General features: G+C 41.7%; 1 protein-coding gene across 4 annotated transcripts in view; it reads left to right on the top strand.

The window, feature by feature from the left end:
- ENAH (ENAH actin regulator) overlaps window positions 1–17,904 on the top strand; it is a 140,792-nt gene that overhangs the window by 105,908 nt on the left and 16,980 nt on the right. The window contains exons 1-3 of one of the 4 annotated variants that reach the window (XM_089685076.1): window positions 5,002–5,197; window positions 12,063–12,415; window positions 16,315–17,106. In XM_089685076.1, coding sequence (XP_089541202.1) covers window positions 5,130–5,197; window positions 12,063–12,415; window positions 16,315–17,106 — 1,213 coding nt within the window. In that variant the 5' untranslated portion in view covers window positions 5,002–5,129. Of the gene's footprint in view, window positions 1–5,001; window positions 5,198–12,062; window positions 12,416–16,314; window positions 17,107–17,904 lie in introns of those variants that run through there. The other 3 variants (XM_089685075.1, XM_089685077.1, XM_089685078.1) reach the window with 3 other exon arrangements.

Raw genomic sequence — 17,904 nt, 5'->3', positions numbered from 1 at the left:
CACTGTGTATACTGACATCTTTTAACGGTGTACTGAGCTTTACGTGTGCTGCACTGTGTATACTGACATCTATGAATGGTGTACTGAGCTGTACGTGTGCTGCACTGTGTAGACTTACATCTATGAACGGTGTACTGAGCTGTACGTGTGCTGCATGGTGTAGACTGACATCTGACAATGTGTACTGAGCTGTACGTGTGCTGCACTGTGTATACTTACATCTATGAATGGTGTACTGAGCCGTATGTGTGCTGCACTGTGTAGACTGACATCTATGAACGGTGTACTGAGCTGTACGTGTGCTGCACTGTGTAGACTGACATCTATGAACGGTGTACTGAGCCATATGTGTGCTGCACTGTAATTCTGATATGTAAACAAATAATGCATGAAGTATGCAGACCAACTAATCGATTATGAAAATAGTTGACAACTTCAATTATAATTGATTATGTCGATTAGTTGTTTCATTCATAGTGTAGATCAATTTATTAATGAGAAAAAAATTGAATTTAAACATCTGTAGTATCAGGCTGCAACATAACAAAATTGAAAAAAAGTGAAGGTGATCTGAATACTTTATGAATGCACTGTGCTTTCTTGCAGTCTAGGGATCCCCAAAATTTGCTCTTGGACCTATTCCATCCCACATGTCTTCATTTCCAACCCACAAGCTGAGTTTTGTCTGGCAGCTCATGCTGGTAGTTCAGTGACCTACCTTGCCCATGCCTACCCTCCATAACTGTATTTTCTGAATGATATCTACACATTTTTGCTGTTTCTCATCCTCTGTGAAGAATGTCTTTAAAGCTTCACATGTGTGTTTTTGAAGCAGATCTGTGTGTAGGTGATGGTATTTATAGAGCGCATTCAGTCAGAGATATTTATAGCGTCTCTGTGGCAATGGCCTGGCAGCCTTCAGGCTTTCTCTGGCCTTCCCCACAGTGCAACGCTTAATCCTTGCGGAGATTTTTTCCAAACTGGATTTTGTGTTCTGAATGTAATTCACTGAAATGAAGCAATAGGGATGAATAGGACAAATGTGTTTACACAACAAACCTAGTCCATGATCAGCCTCTTCAAAAGCAAAGGTGTTGAACTTGACGCAAGCCATAGCAGCCCCCTATGTATTTCCAAATACTGAAGAAATTTTAGTGAAAAGGAATAGGGATGTTCAATTCATATCGCCCGACGCCCAGGGCATGTAGTTTGGGGCGCCGGGCAGGTAGTTTTTTTTTTTTTTACCTTTAGCCCTGCTGTGGGCAACCAGCAGGGCTCATCTGTCAGGTAAAAGCATTCGAGTGGCAGCGCAGTTGCCCAATTGCTTCCACATAGCCCACTATGTTGCCAGGCTCTGCCCCCCTGCCCTCTATAGGGTTCAGTGGGTGCTGGCTGGTATACGGGAGGGAGGAGAGTGGACACATCTGCTTCCCTCCCTCTCTTGTCCTGACCCGGAAGTGATGTGATGTTACTTCCAGGTCCCCATTGACAGATTCCCGGCCATCAAGGCTGGGAAAGAATGTAATGCAGTGTGATGTGCACTGCATTACATTAAGTGTAGTACAGGGGAGACATGCAGGGTCTCAAAAAAGAGAACCTGTCACCAAAAAATCATCCCGTGGGGGTTTTTTTGTCCCCTATGTGATTTAAAAAAAAAAAAAGTTAAGTAAAAAAATTTTTTTCTAAATGTAAGTTACACCCAAGCATATATCCCACCCCTCTAAAAGAAACAAAAAAAAAAAAGTTTCCAGACCCCACCCCCACATATGTACCCATGTACAAACGCACATGCTGGGGCGCCTACACATGAAAATGAAGATTGCAGTACATGTTACATATCACCGCGCATGCCATGACAAGATGCAACCTCGTCTTTTATATTTTACAAAAAAATTAACTTAAGTGTATTTTTTACTGAAATTTTGCGTTTCCTATACCTCTGTGATAATATCGTGTGACATAAAAAATTGTAACTACCGTAATTTTATTCTCTAGGGTCTCTGATTTCAGAAAATGTATAATATTTTGGAGTTTTGCGGAATCTTCAGGCCTTAAATTATTTTTTAAACGTGCAAAAAATGCAAAACCAGCTCTGGCAGCTAAAGGGATGAAGGCTACGCCAGACACTCCCCTTTCCTGACAAGCACCCAGTTGGTGCTCATTACACAGAAAGGTCTCTTTCCTCCCTGCTAGTACCCCGGGTGTGGTGCTGGAGAGAGTCAGGGAGGGGAGGAGGAGATAAACAGCGCAATGTTAAAAATATTAAATGTTTAAGTCGCCATAAAGCCCCTTTTTGTTTTTAAAAGCCCCAGACATTACTTAAAGCAGATTTACATACGGCTTTGACTGAAAATTATTTTTTTTTATCAGGACAAGTAGATTGTCATGAGGAACAAGTAGATTGGGACACAGATTTCATTCCTGGACAAGTCGTTTTTTCAAATATTTTCACACCCCTGGGAAAGATTCTGATTTGTTGACTTGTGGCATTGCAAGTGCTTAGTTTTTTACTTTAGCAGGACTGAAGCAAAAGAAAAGTAGGTTCTGTTATCCATTTATCCATAGCAACAAGTTGTAAGAAATTCATGACAAGTTATGTCATAAAGCTGTAAAAGTTTTGCATTATTCTTCAACATTGAGGCTAATATAGGTAATTGTTAAAGGCAAAGCCCACGTTTTGGGAAAACAAATAATAAATGCAACAACAATGATAAAGTTAAAAAAAACACATTTATTTATTTTTGCATTGGAGCCTGGAGAGAATTGCAACCACAATCAATTCATCGTAGATTTCAGAATTCAGTCTCCTGCAGACTGTTTCACTAGCTCCAGGTCCATACTTGGGTTTGATCCTACCATTATGCTGCTGGAGGACGTATTTAATATACTAGAAGTACAGTGAAGTTGCTGCATTTGTGCTCTAATGAGAGTTTTAACTTCATGGTTACTTTAATGTAAGTTGCAGATTTTTTAAAGGTTTGAATTTTTCATTAAAACAGTCCTGAAGGGTTTTTATTTTTTTTTTTTTAAATGAAAACGTGCATTTCATTGAAAAAAAACCACAATGGTTCGATACGCATTGCTTTAGCAAACTAATAGACTTTCTATTTTCCATTTTTAACTTTACTGCCACAGAGCATGCACACTGTACTTCTGAAGCCATTGTACTGCTTTAAGTGGTTCTAAAGGCAAAGGGCTTTTTATATTGCATTGTCTGCTTTAGGGTAAAAAAGCCTTTCAATGTCTGTGCCTCCCCTCCTCTCTAAACAATTATCTGTCACCACTCTCGATTCAGCGCTGTCATCGCCTACAGCTTCACTCTCCTCTTCCTGCATTCACAGGAGACAGAGACGGCAAAGGAAGCCATTGGCTCCTGCTGCTGTCAAATCCTGTGGGAAGGAGCAGAGGAGGGGCCAAGCCGCCATGTGTGTCTGTCTATAGACTCCCACAGCCTGGCTTGGGAGTGAGCCAGCACGAGTGCCGCCATAGCACACAGCTTTCTATGGGGCAGTCAGAAGACAGGAGGAGCTGAAAGCACAGGTGGGAAACCCCAGAAGTTGGGACTGCTCGGGGCAGAATATATTTTCTATATAAAATAATCACTTCTGGTCGTCCCCTCCTCCCAGAGCAGATTTATGCCATAATGTGCTAGTATGCTTTTTTTTTTTTTTTAAATTATTATTATTGGAGAATTGAATTCCACTTTTAAGGTACCTCACATTCATAGATTCTTGATCTGATTGAAAGTGGACATTCAGTCAAAATCTATGTAAGGCTAAACCTTTCCACTCCCCCTTTCTAAGCCTATTCTATCTCGCCCTGTAAAGAAAAACTGTAAACATATCTATTCTGAAGCTGCTCCGGTCCAGTCACATGATCCCTCCAGCGGCAGCTTCTGTGTAGAGGAGAGATCGCTGACAACGGCCACAATTGCCTGGGAGATGGGCTTAATACAGGGCATCTGTTGTCAGCTGTCCCTCCTCTTCATTGAAGCTGCCGCTGACAGTTGATCCTGGGACCGTACTGGAGAGGCTTCAGTATATTTAAGAATACAGATCTTTTCTTTACAGGGTGCAATAGAATGGGGGTCAGCATAGTCCACTTTTGACTGAACTTCCACTTGATTGCAAATACAGGGAGCCATTTCTAATGAGATAGAAATAGAAAATGGTAGCAAACATGGAGTGGCCAGTCATGCTAGTCTTATATGGTTTGCCCCGAACCTGTAACTGTCACTTTTGCTGGACAGCTTGGTCTGTTACTGGAAGTAGAAAAAGAGAAAACTAATCATCTGGCAGGCTCAAAACATAAAATGGTTACTAAGGGGATCCAAAAAAGATCCACTGCTGTGTTAGGCTTTGTTCTTCAGAGAGGATAGGCAGTGAGGAGGAGTATCTCCTCACTGCTTGTTTTAACCCCTAAATGTTGGGCTACAGCGTGCATTGTGCATGGTTGAAGCACAGTCCCATTCACTTGAATGAGGCATAGGTGGTAGTGCCTACTGAATGCGACAAGGTGTAATTCCTGCTGTGAAGCAAAGTTTTGCAGCGTGTGTACCCCTCCAACTGCTGCCTTTCCTGCTACATGGGAGAGGTTGTAAAAACGCAGTTCAGTCACAGGGTTTTACCAGTCCTCAATCACTAGTGTAAAGGAACCCTAATGCTACTGACAGACAGCATTGTGTGTCATTTTAATTTTGCCCATATTCAGCTTTAATACAAATGCCAGTAGTCACTGCCGTTTAAATGTTTCCATTAACACAACTGCCAGGAACCGCTGTCATTCAAATCTCCATCTATTGACATCTCATGTTATGAAATGAATGGAATGTATTTAAAGTGGAGACTAGATATTCAGTGCTGTCCTATTATATTCTGTCGATAACTTTGTCCACATGACTTCATCCCACTACAAGCCAATCAGTGTGCACTGTGTAAGTGGCAGTACAGCTGGCTGTGAAGCACATACTAAGAATGGCATGAAGATGACTCAGACGCAGCGCAGGTCTCACGGTGTCAGTAAAGCTTGCATGCACTATTAATAGTTAGGAAGTCACTTCAGAGGCTAACACTGCTTATAAAGAGGAAAGCGAGGAGCACGAAGCAAGATTTCCCGGGAGTCTCCCAAACATGAAGCCCTACGGATGTTACATTGTACTCCAGCAGGGAAATGGACCAAAAGTAGATCGGCTTTTGCTGTAAGTACACCTAGACTACCAGGATTCTAGAATAATTGTTGCTATTTTCAGCAGATTACAGTCAGAACTGAGAATGATCATACATCAGATCTGATTAAGTAGTAGAATCAATGTTCTGGCGTGGATTATTTTCCCAGTCCATCATTACTGGCCACCAGCCAGTGCATAAACAAACAGGCTCAGCTAGGGTGATGGTACATGTTTTACCACAATTGTGCTACAGAAGGATCATGCTGTTGTCAAACCTTTCATCCCCAGCCTTCCGTTTATGGGCGCCTCAATGGATGTGATTATATTTAGGAGCCGTGAACAAAGATCAGTGCTGACCTTAGAAGACCTTTGTTGCTTTCTATAACCAACGTCCCATAGTGGATCTAAGAACTCTAGAGCGCTATGGAAATTGAAGCCGAGAAGTTGTCCAAAGCACCCAGAGATTCACAAGTAAAACCTGATTGGTTGCTATGGGCATCTCTACTTCTGCTCAGAATCTCTTTGCAACAGTTTACCCTGACTTTTGTTGTTTGTAACAACTATGAGGACCTGTCACATAATGTCCTGAGTTGTTTTTTTTTTTTTTTTTAGATGAATTTATTGCACTGAGCTAGTTATTCTTGGGATCTGTGAGGTGTTGGAGAGCCCCGTTACATGAAGTCAGAAGACTTGTGTGATCCTCAGGTCCCAGGCTTGGTTGGCTGGCTCAGCAGCCTTGCAGGGACAATATATAGGGTCACATACAGTAGATCATTTGAACTGGGCTTTGTGATCAGTAAACTAAGAGTTTGCAATCTATTGTGCAACTGAAAACTGGACCAGTTTCCAGGCAAAGGTTGGGAAAACTCTGCCTGTGCGGACACACCTATGCATTTTGTGAAATCGCCTCTGTGTTGGGGGGTTTAAATGAAGTTGCCACTGTGGACATCATTGAGAGAATTGCAGCAGGCATCTTCCTAAAAGCCCTGCTTGTTTGCTTGTCTGCACTATCTGTAGGGTAGCACTTGTGGAATGTGGTGCAGATGCCAAAATGTTCCATTTACCTTAAGCTGGCCATGCATATGGCAGTTTAGTAAAGGATTCCAAATGTCAAATCATTGATGGAAACCAACTTTACTTTGTGAAGTGCTGGCTTCTATTGACTGCATGGAGATGGAATCGAAATTGCCCTAAATGAGCTTGGCAAAAAAAAAAAATCAATAACTTTCGACTGTGTAAACTGTATTAATGCTGTCAACCTATTTCTCAATTTCAGCTTCACAATTGACCAAATTCAGACTCGCATGCGGTAGATTGATTTCTGTCTAGCAAATACTTGTGTTAGTGCTTGTTATTCTTGGTGTTCGAAACTGACTGTAAATTGCCCCGTGTATGGTCAAGACTCTTACCTCTGAGTTTTAGTGTGGCACATTAAAGTCCTCCTTGCTGCATCTGTAGTTTGGTGTCCATAAACCCTACCTTCTATAGGGATAAATAGGACGGTGAAAAATAGAACCCATTAGTAAAGAACGCACTGGAAAAGAAGTCCTCAAGAGAACAACTATGGCTTAAAACACAATTTTTATTGAAAATGACATGGCGAGTACAGATAGGATGGTGCACAACGTGTGAGCAGGTCCTGGAATAGAGAGAGGGTTCTTAGGAAAACCTGAAGTAGTAGTGGCGTTGATGTAATATATATTCATCAATAGTATATTTTATTCTTGTATTCTTCCGAGTTACCACACCAAGTAAGAAAACTCCCCCCCCCCCCCCCCCCCAAGTGGCAGTGAGGATATCCTTCTCCTTTTGGTGTCTGTTTTCTGCATGGTATTTGTATGTGTCAGTTGACATTTGGAATTTATGATGTGAGTAAAGTGGAGGTTGCTTTTGAATATTAAAAGTTTTTTATGATGACCTCATAGTATTTTTCACAGTGAACATTACTTTTAATACATAGTTTCAAAAAGTATAGTTTGTTTTAAAAGCGGAACTAAACCCATCAATTTACTGGTTTCAGGAAACTGTTACATTCCTGGCATGCAACGAATGCTAATTGTCACATTTGCTTGTGCTCTCGACCAAACTGTCAAACCATCAACTGGCTGGTGTCATAGCTGATCACATGTGCAGCACCATGGCAGTTGTCGATCAAAGAGCAGCAAAGATGGCGGCTTCCTTTGCTGAAAAGAACAGCAGGGTTTAGTTCCATTTTAAAGGAGAACTAAGCCCTCTTATTCTTTTCAAGCAAGGAAGCTGCCCTCTTAGCCTCTGTTTGTTCTGCAACTGCCATGGTGCCACACATGTGATCAGTTATGACACCAGCCATTTGATAAGATAAGGGGAAGCACGTCCCTGTGACCAAGCCCCAATGGGCAGGGTGAAACATGTCTAGCACGGCGCTGAGGCCACTCCACACATACAACACCCTGGACTCCCGGGGCTGGTCTTAAGTGGAGTCCCCTCCCCCTTATCTCATCCCAGACATTGGAACTGACTAAGGACGCTGCTCCCTTCATTCCCATGCCGCTGGGGTGATCCATTTGCTTATCTGGCTTTGGAGCAGCACCATTAGGCTTTACACCAGCCATTTGATGGTTTGACAGTTTGGTTGGGAGCACAAGCAACTGTGACTGCATTCCGGGAATGTAAATGTGTTTTGAAACTGTTAAATCAATGGGTTTATTTTTGTTTTACGGTAGTCATACACTGTTTGAATTTCACCCTGTTCCTGTTGAACCAGGAGAAATTTGATTTGTGGTGGCACTGTCATTCTCCTACCATTCAACCGCCTTTCATCAAAAAATTGAAGAGTCAGGCAGAAAATTGTCGAATAAACAGTACCTGCATCCATAGGCCCCATGTACACGGGGCACTTCTGAACGATTGAAACTGACTGCTGGAAGACGTAGGTTAAAAAAAGTCTGTTTAGCCGAGTTTGCATAATGCGTTTATGCGTGTTTGCGTTTAGAAGCATTTTTTAAAGAAAAGCACAGGAGAACCTCCCAAATGCCCAGAATGCACTGAAAAGTGGTAAATTATTAACTATTTCATACTGTTTCAAAGAAATACAGAGAGCAGAAGCAGAGACAGCAGTATGTGTTGAGATTAGCTTAGGTGTGAGTTGCTCATTAACATTTATTTTGTTTCCAAAGGTGGGAAAGGTGTCTGGAGTGAGTCATTATGGCCACCTGGCAGGGGGTCTTCATGAGGAATTTGAGGTGTGAATGGTGAATTGTTTCCAAGGGTGGGAGAGGTCTGAGGTGTGAATTGGTCATTACAATGTGTGACAAGAACATCATCTGTTCAGTGTTTTGTCCATTTGAGTAACTTGAAAACACTTTGCATGTGTTTTTCATGATGAAAAAAGGCTCTGGACAGCATCCGGAACTGGAAGAGTTAAAAAAAAAAAAAAAAAAATTAAAACATAAACGCGATTTGCCGCGTTTAGCCGTGTTTACAAGCGTTTTGTGTTTGAAACGCTGATAAAATCGACTGCGCAACACAAGTTTTCTGCGTTAAAAAAAAAAAAAAGACTAAACGCAAACGCCTGTAAACGAAGATGTGTACATGGACACATAGGGAAACATTAGGCTGAGTTCAGGGGCTGCTGAAAAAAACACTGAACTGCTCCTAAAGGTGTATTTATCAGCTGCCGTGTACATGAGCCCTTACTGCAAAGTGTAGATTGAGAATATACAGATTTTCTTCTTTTTTTTTTTTTTCTTTTTTGGCTGAATGAAAAAAAAGATATCGGTGTATGACAAGGTGTTTTTTGATAACATGGTCAGTTTGAATTTCCCAGGCCTGTGATGGGTTTACTTTTATCACATTCAAGTCAGTCCTATAGAATTTTACCAACAATTTTTCAGACATTTTAACTGAAGTTAATATCTTCCCTGGGAACACATACATTGACTTTTCTTTTTTTTGTTAGTACCTTTGCTTACTAGAAAACCCTCTATGTGCCACTTTGATACTAGTTTCATTAGGCCGCCTTCTAATCCAAAATGAAAACACAAGGAAGGTAATAGGTAGATGGAGAGAGCAGAGTGCTGGGACTTGAAAGACTTCACTGGTTCTCTTGTTATACTGATATTAACACCAAAACAAAAATGTATTGTATTGCTGCTTACCAATTCTTAGATGTGGCTACATTATCGTAGTTTTTGTATTTTAGATTTTTCCCTTTTTTCACCTGGTGATCTGTCTAGTAAGTCTTAACAGACTGAGCTATCCAGCAAAGTTGGCAGTCAGAGGCTTAAGACAAACAGTCTATCACTGACGGGGTGCTTACAATGATCAGCTCATTCATTCATGTAAAACCTTTATCTGGGGGCAGTACAGTGGCTAAATGGTTAGCACTTCCGCCTGGCAGTACTAGGGTTGTTGGTTTGAATCCCAACCACAGCACCACCTGCCTGGATTTTGCATGTTCTCCCTGTGCCTGCGTGGGTTTCCTCCGGGTACTCTGGTTTCCTCTCACACGCCAAAGACATGCCGGTAGGTTAATTGGATACTGTCTAAATTGGCCCTAGTATGTGTATGTATGAATGTGAGTTAGGGACCTTAGATTGTACACCTCTTGAGGGTTAGGGACTGATGTGAATGTATAATATATGTGTAAAGTGCTGCGTAAATTGCTGGCGCTATATAAGTACCTGAAATAAATCTCAAAAGGGAAAAAACTGTTAGCTGGAGTTCAGCTTTGATTTGTTAGTCAAATCCATATAAAACTGCTGGTCCTTCTAACACTGCCCTCTCGACAGGTTGATAATGCTGCTGTCCAAATGTCTCTGTTGCTTCTGCATCCAGAGTGGAGCCATCCTAAGGCAGCCCATAGATGAGTCCGTTAAACGGGCTGAATGAAAAAAAAATGGCTTGAGGGTGTGGATAGGAGAATTCTCCCTGCTAATTATTTGTATTTTGACAACGGGGATACTTCCCCACTGTCAGAATACACTGATCACTGTCGCAGGCTATTGCCTGCAGTGCTGACTGACCTGCAGAAATTTGACAGGGCAGTTGTACAGAGGTTGGTCAGTAGATTGAACCTTTCTGCCCATAAATAGATTGAAATTCAGCTAGTCTCTGCTGAACCAGCCGAATTTTGATCTATGCATGGCTGGCTTAAGATAGGACCTAACCACCAGGTGAAAATTACATAGAAAAAAAAGAAAATTTGTTGGAAAAAAAAGATAAAACTAATGCAGTCACCTCCTTTTAAGGTGACTTTTCTTTGAGGGTGACTCCTTCAGTATCGGCAGCTACAGATGTCACTGAGAATGTCTATTAAAGCTCATTTACTATTTCCTATAAATATACGTAAATGTTGGCCATAAGTATACTTGAAACCCTGAGCACAAAATATCTACCTTGAGTAAGCACTGCTCTAAGATTCCATTGCCAAGGGTCATATGACCAAATGTTCAGGGTGGTTATTACCAAGTCTGATGATGATGATGTCACAGGGAGTTATAAAGGCTTTTTTTCAGAACAGGAACAAAGCAAAAAACAAAAAAGGTCTGTGACCTGATCTAGAGGGGGAGAAGGTTTGGGGGGAAACCTGGGTGAACATACACTTTATTTCGGCCATCTACTGAGGAATATTGGTGAAACATTTGTTTTCACCTGTTATTTTGTCTTGAAAATGTTGAGTGTTACTAAACCCACAACTGTGAAATCAGTCTGTATATGCAGGAAAGTATGCTTGTTCTACTCACTGTGGAACCTAAGGGTTAATTCTCTGCATTGTGTAAAAACGCTGCTTGATCCTGACTTCTCTGATCCTCCCCTTCTTCCAGTGCCCCCCTTTTATCTCCTGATAAGACATATGTGGAGACACTCTGCACATGCTCAGTTTGGTGTGTATTGCTAAAGAGGCTTTTTATTTCTTGGGAGAGTGTACGTGATCAGCACAGGGCCAATCAACAGTGTCCAGACAGAGATCAGGGGTCTTGCATCCTCCTAGAGCAAAATGAAAACTCCCCCTTACATGCTTTAACCAGTGCTCAACTGGACACTAATAGAAGTCACAAGATTGCTCTGTTGATAAGAAAAGGTATTTAGCAGTTTATATTTACTAAAATAATTGCATTTCCATGTTCTGTGTACTGTGAGAGACCAGATATAGTGAATTCAGGGTCCTGGGTTTAGTAACACTTTAAAGGAAAAGTTCACCTTTCGTAACATGTTACATATTCAAGGTGTAACATGTTATGATCGGACCGGCCCCCGCACCCCCCGATTCCCTTTGTGACAGGGGGGCGATCTGCTCCTTCCTGCTAGCTGTCACAATTTAAAAAAACAAAAAACAAAAAAAACATGACTGTGTGGGGCTCCGCCTGCATGGCCGCATCAGTCATTAACCGTATTCTCTGAATGAGAAAACTACAAGATCTTACAGCTTTTGTGGCTGTCGGCTTGTAGTTTTCATTGAACTACCAGCGCTCCACTGCACCGTGGTAGTTTATTGAGCCTTCTTGTCAGTATATCTGCTTGCTTGTACAGGATATACAAGCAATCAGATATACTGACAGGTCAGGGGGAGACCTGCATGGCACTAGTGAACTGCTGATCGCTGGTTGCATTGCTTTAGAGACTCCAGAAACAAAAAGAAATAAATGCACATTTTTTTTACCTTCAAAAAAATGTGCATGTTATTATTTTTTGTTAAGAGGTGAACCTATTCTTTAATACCGACAAGCCTATAACTATGCTGCCTGTGCAGCTCAAGCACAGTCTCCTGTTCACTGCAACAAAAATAACTGATTAGTTTTCTGCTAAAATATTAATGGAGGTTGAGCTGAGCGTTTAACTGGTAACCATAGAGACTTTTCTTACCATAACACTTCTACTCCTCGCCTTTTTTTTTTTTTTTTTTTTTTTTTTATAGGCAGCTGCAGGAGCAGCAGCGGCAGAAGGAGCTTGAACGTGAGCGTCAGGAACGTGAACGTATGGAACGAGAGCGCCTGGACCGCGAGAGGCTGGAGAGGGAAAGGCTGGAGCGAGAGCGGCTTGACAGGGAGCGGCTGGAGCGTGAACGGCTTGAGCACGAGCGCTTAGAACAGGAGCAACTGGAACGGGAAAGAGAGCACGAGAGACAGGAGAGGGAGCGCCAGGAGCAGCTGGAGCGAGAGCTGCAAGAACAAGAGAGGCTGGAGCAAGAGAGGCAAGAGAGAGAGCTGCAGGAACAGCTGGAGAAGGAGCAGCTGCAATGGGAACGTGAGAGGAGGGTTTCCAATGCTGGTAAGAGACCGTCTGTCTGCACACATCTAGACATGCACAAGAGATACACCCATTGCCACCACTCATAACATCTTGAACATCAGACTTGTACACAGATTATTACTTATTAGAGGTGGAGCTCAACGAATGCAGCAATGGCAAATCGAGATTCTAAATGGCCTCGGACAGCCAGGGTCCATCTAAAATTGACATTTCAAGTATTAGTAGACTGGACAATTCAGTTCTCTAGTGGTTTCTTATATCTCGCAAGACCTCTGGTGGTGAAATATGCTCTTGATGGGTTTTCCCTTGTGGCATCCTCTTTTATATAATGTTCACAGTCACACTAACAAAGTGGCCTATTCAGCAGGATACAGCCCACACGTCCCCTCTACAGAATAGGCCTTTTCTGACTGACAGGTCCTAACTAGAACAGTGTGCAGATGGATACCTGTGGTGGATTTATGTAAAGAAGTTGACAGCTCTCCTCCTTTTCTAAAAAGGTATAAATTGTATTGGGTGAATTTGGAATAAATCCGTATAGTAGAAGTCTGTTTTGGTCACATACACACCAGTGTCAAAATGTAAGCTCCACAAAGCAAGTCCCTACAAACATTAGGTGGCCAAATTACCAGATCCTGCAGTGCAGCATAGTTTCTAGTGACACTATTGCTGACCTAATGAGTGGAGTCACTTGTAGTATGTCTAGATCCAACAACGAAAATTGAATTTATTGCAGCCTACCCATTTTTTAGGTGTAGTGGCTGCATTCATTTTCTTTTTACAGGCAAAATAATTTTCAGCAGGCACAGAAAATACCTGTTGGCCTTGCCAGAAATCTAGTGCCCTCGAAACCTCTTGGTAACTGTGGTTAAGCCTCAAATGATAATGTTCCAGTTATCTTTTGTGAACTACAATATATGTCCACCCTACGTAGTAGAGAGGAAAGGTATTCTGTGGTCATAGCATGCTTATGGGCTCCTAGAGTGACAATGATTCTCCATAAAGTACAGTGAGTGACCACTGCCACCACAGGTCAGAAAGTGTTACTAGCAGGAACACCAGAAAGAAAAAAATAAATATATAACCCCGAAAAAAAGAAAACTAATGCAGCCACCTCATTCAAGGGCTAGTAATCTTGCAAGATCCTATTCTGCAGAGAGATTTGAAATTCAGGGAGCTCTAATATGCAAATAGTAAATGAATTAGTTATGCTTGGCCCCACCCCCTCATAAGACTAATTATCGGTCAGTGAGGCTGTCTGTCATGATGGTCTAGAAATTGTAACCATCAGTCATGCTACTCACAAGCACTATAGGCAACATAAAATATGGTGCAATCTGTCAGTAGCATTATCACAGCAGTTTTTTTTCAGATTCTCTCTGTAACAAAGTTTTTTTTTTTTTTTTTTTTAAATATTATCCACGAGTAGATCCGATTTTTGATATTGCCCACAGTAACATTTTAGAAGGGGAAGTTGCTGAGACTTAACCACCACTACAGGTGTGTGACTATAATTTTTCGGTGCAATCACAGCACAAATTTTACGGGAGACAGCCTGCTGGATTATTTACTCCTTAGTGGTACTTGATTAATGGATGGTGCCTTGATGTAGATGATGGGGGTATACAGCTGGCTCTGCAATTTCCATTAAATTTTATTTTTTGTTATAGCACAGACTCCATGGGTTTGCTGCACATATGGACATAGGCAGAATGACAAGTTTACATTTTTTGGTTTTCTGTAGACCTTCATGGACTGTCATAGAAATTCCTTTCCTTTACATGACTCCATCACTTATTAGAAGATGTGTTGTATGTTAGAGATGTACTGGGGATGCCACAATTACAAAACCTACCAAGCTTAACAGTGCTTTCCGTCATCCAAACCCAAGGCCAGGGCAGCACACACTGCATCTTTCAGGGTGTTGAGATTCCAAGGGCTGCAGTTTTCTACATTTCTGCTCATAAGTTTAAATAGCCCTAACAGAGTTTGTAAGATGTGAACCATTTTTAAAGAAACTTTAGCTATCAGGCCAAACTTTTTTTTTTTTTACTTTTTAATGTGATTCAAACTGAACTATTGGGCATGTCAGAATAGCATGATCATTAAAACAACCCCGTATCAATAGAAAAATATAATTGTCTTTTTCAAACATTTGCATACCCTTAGTTCTTAATTTTTCTATACCTCAATTTTTTTGTTAATAGGATAGCGTGGAGAAGGATTAGAGCTGTTAGGGACTTCGTTAGGCTCCATTGACATCTGCGTGTTCAGAGACTGCGCATTTCTGTGTGTCACACTTACAGGAAGGAGACACTCATTTTGTCATAAGTACATAAGAGTGCAGCGCTTAAAGTGACAGATGAGCATAAAAAAAAAACAGTAAAAATGTCACAAAATAGTCCATCCAAACATAAAAGTCCCAGAGGCTGTGATGAAACAAAAGAAATTCAAGGACAGTTGTCACCAACCACTACTACAAAAGGTTTACCAGAAATGCATGACCTACTGTTAAGAGTGGTCAATTGCGCTTTGTTAAACAACCCAGAAAGCCCTACACTGGAATCCTCCTCCAGATCTCCAAAAGAACAGATAAGGATCTTCCAAACAATTGACCTTAATTAGGGTAGCTAAACCACTCAGGATAAGGCTTTGACAGTGGAAAACCTGCAAAGAAAGAGCCTCCACATAGTGTAAAACCATAATCACAACATTAATTTAAACTATGGTTGCACTCGCATGTAAGTAAACATCATTAGGCATTGATTGGCAAAAAAAAAATCAAAATTTTCCAGTTTCCAAAAGGCCACTAACATTTTGTCATGCAGAAAAAGCGCAACAAATATGAAACGGGTAAACTAGAACACTGCAAAAAAGAGCTATGAGCTACTTTGCCGTATTTGTTCCACTTAGGGCAGCCCATTGAAATCAGTGCACAGAAGGACCTACTTTTCAAAAAAGGAAGGTGTGATCATGGCCTTAGAGATTTTCTATTGTCCTGAGGACATCTTTTTTGTCTTGGACAGAAAGTGAGGAAAACAGCAACACAGACAAAAGGAGTCTTTTAAGGAGTAGAATGTTATCCAAAAGAAAAACAATGTTTTGGCTATAGTTAGATTTTATTATTATTGTGTGTTGCCCCCTTCGCATCAGTGACGGTCTGCAGTCTTTTGTGATGGTTGCAGATGCGTTACTTTGTTTTCATGAGGTAAAGCTGCCATTGGGTAAAAGTATTGGGCCTTGGGTAAAAGCCTTCCGGTACTGTAAATTCTTTGGTAATCTGGTGTGAACTGCATGTTTGAGATCTCCCCAAAGTGACTCCCCCAAAAGAGCAGCTCTATGCTTCACAGCAGGGATGGTGTGGTTTTCTTCATAGGCCTTGTTGACTCCTTTTCAATCATAGCATTTATGGTTGTGACTTAAAACTTTTGGAACAAAAATCATTTGGAATGATAAAGCCAAAATTGGTCTTTAAGTCTTTTCTAAGTGCTTCTTAGCATATTGTAGGCAGGTTGGTGCAATAAAAACGGCTACCATTTTTCAAATTCTGCCAGGCATATGTAAACTTATGAGCACAGATCTTTATTAGAAGCTCTGAGTCAGAGTATTGAAGAAAGAACCAATATGCAATCAAGGGATTTGAATAGCCCCTTTACTGTGGTCTGTATATTGATGATCATTTCAGTATGAGTTGTTCTCCATTTGTACTGTTGAATTGTGGCGGGTTGGTGGTAAACTCTTTCAAAGCAATAACCTCTTCTTTATCTAATCTTATACTAACCATAGTTCTCATTTAATCTTTTCCTTTGAATGCTGGTTTGGTTGCTTCATTAGCTCCTTTTTTCTCTTTTTTTTGTTTTTGTTTTCTTCTATATTTGTCTTGTCTGTTGCTGCTATGTGCACCAAATCCACACCAGAATCATCTTTTGACAACTCGTATAACACCGCACATCTTGATTACTCTAGCTCTCAGTCTCATTCCGCTTCCCCCATCTCTTATGCTAAAGCCATCTCTGTCCCAGTGTCATCTATATGCACAGACTCCATCGCTGACTATGTCATTGTCACTTCTCAGTCCATCAGCTCTACACCACCCACCCCTCCCCTGCGCCATTCTGCCTCACGATTTGCCACATCGCTGGGCTCTGCCTTCCATCCTGTCCTTCCACATTATGCCACTGTTCCTAGGCCTATAAATAAAGTTTCACGGCCGCCATCCCCTGTGAACCAAGCACCTCCTCCACCACCCCCGCCTCCTCCCCCAGTGAAGCCCATAACGTGGTCTGCTTCTAACTTTGCTCCACTTCCTCCATCTCCGCCAGTTATGATCAGCAGTCCGCCTGGCAAGGCCACAGGCCCTAGGGCTGTACATCTAGTATCTGCAGCTCAGTTGGCGCTCCTGTCCTCCACACCGAATGGGCACGCGGATGCTCCTTCCTATGACGCGTCATGTACTCCTGCCCCTCCACCACCACCACCCCCACCACCTCCATCATTTGCTCCATTCTCACTGTCCTCATCTCAAGCTGTCACTTGTTCTCCGAGCGCTTCTGTTGTCTCAGCATGCCAGCCAAGTGTTCTCCCTTCTCCCTCTGCAGCTTCCCCCGCCTCTGTCGAGAACTCTTTACTCTCTGTGCTGGGAGACACCTGTGCTTCTCAGCCAGATTTGACCACCTCCTCTCAACCGACTGACCCTGCGGCCCATCCGGGTAAGGCTTATTGTCACTGCCATTAACTGACTAACCTGAACATGCCATCCTTAAACATGTGTTATGAAAGGGTTGGTCTGACCATAACCTGGATGTGTAGTCCTTCAGTACAGACAGGAACATTTTGCCGTTTTTGTTGTTTTTATATTGTGTTTTTATTTCCTTGATGTGATCTACAGCAGTGATGTGCAACTTTTGTTTTAAAGTGATAGCCCAAAATGTTGGTGTTTTTTTTCTTTTTGGCCTGCCATATTTTTTGGTCTTCACTTTAAAACCTAAAGGAATAAATTATCTTAAAATCAGCTGAGCTCAAAAATAAGCTTTTGAAACTTTTAAGGCCCTGCCCTCTGAATGTGCCCACATTTTCAAAATGTAACCATGTAGATTTGCCTTGGTCCCTCTTAAAACACAAACCTGGTTTTAAAAATTGCCCTCGGAGCTTTATGCCATAATATACTGGCATGCACAGCATATTAGCACACATGACAAACATCCCCTCCAGCCCTGCGGTGTCAGTGCTCTCAGCTCCATCTTCTCCTGGTCTTCCCTTCAAATTCAGACTTTTCGGATGTAGTGATATAACTCCCATGCATGCGCATGTGAGTTGCATCATCACAACACAGAGTGGTGCTGTAACTGTAAGCAGAGCTTTGCATGTGCGTCCCTCCAAGAAGGTCACTTCTGTTATCCAAATCCTACCTGTCAGGTATTTTGATTTTTTTTTGGAGCAGCATAGTTTAATTGTACTTTAATAATTAAGTCTAGAATATTGCACTTGGGTATCTAAAACAGATATTC

Source organism: Staurois parvus, unplaced genomic scaffold (assembly GCF_062004578.1).
Source record: "Staurois parvus isolate SC_StPar_1 unplaced genomic scaffold, SC_StPar_1.0 ptg000362l, whole genome shotgun sequence".
NCBI classification, from domain to species: domain Eukaryota; kingdom Metazoa; phylum Chordata; class Amphibia; order Anura; family Ranidae; genus Staurois; species Staurois parvus.
Note: the sequence above shows the minus strand (reverse complement) of the source record. Positions and strands in the feature narration are given on the sequence as shown.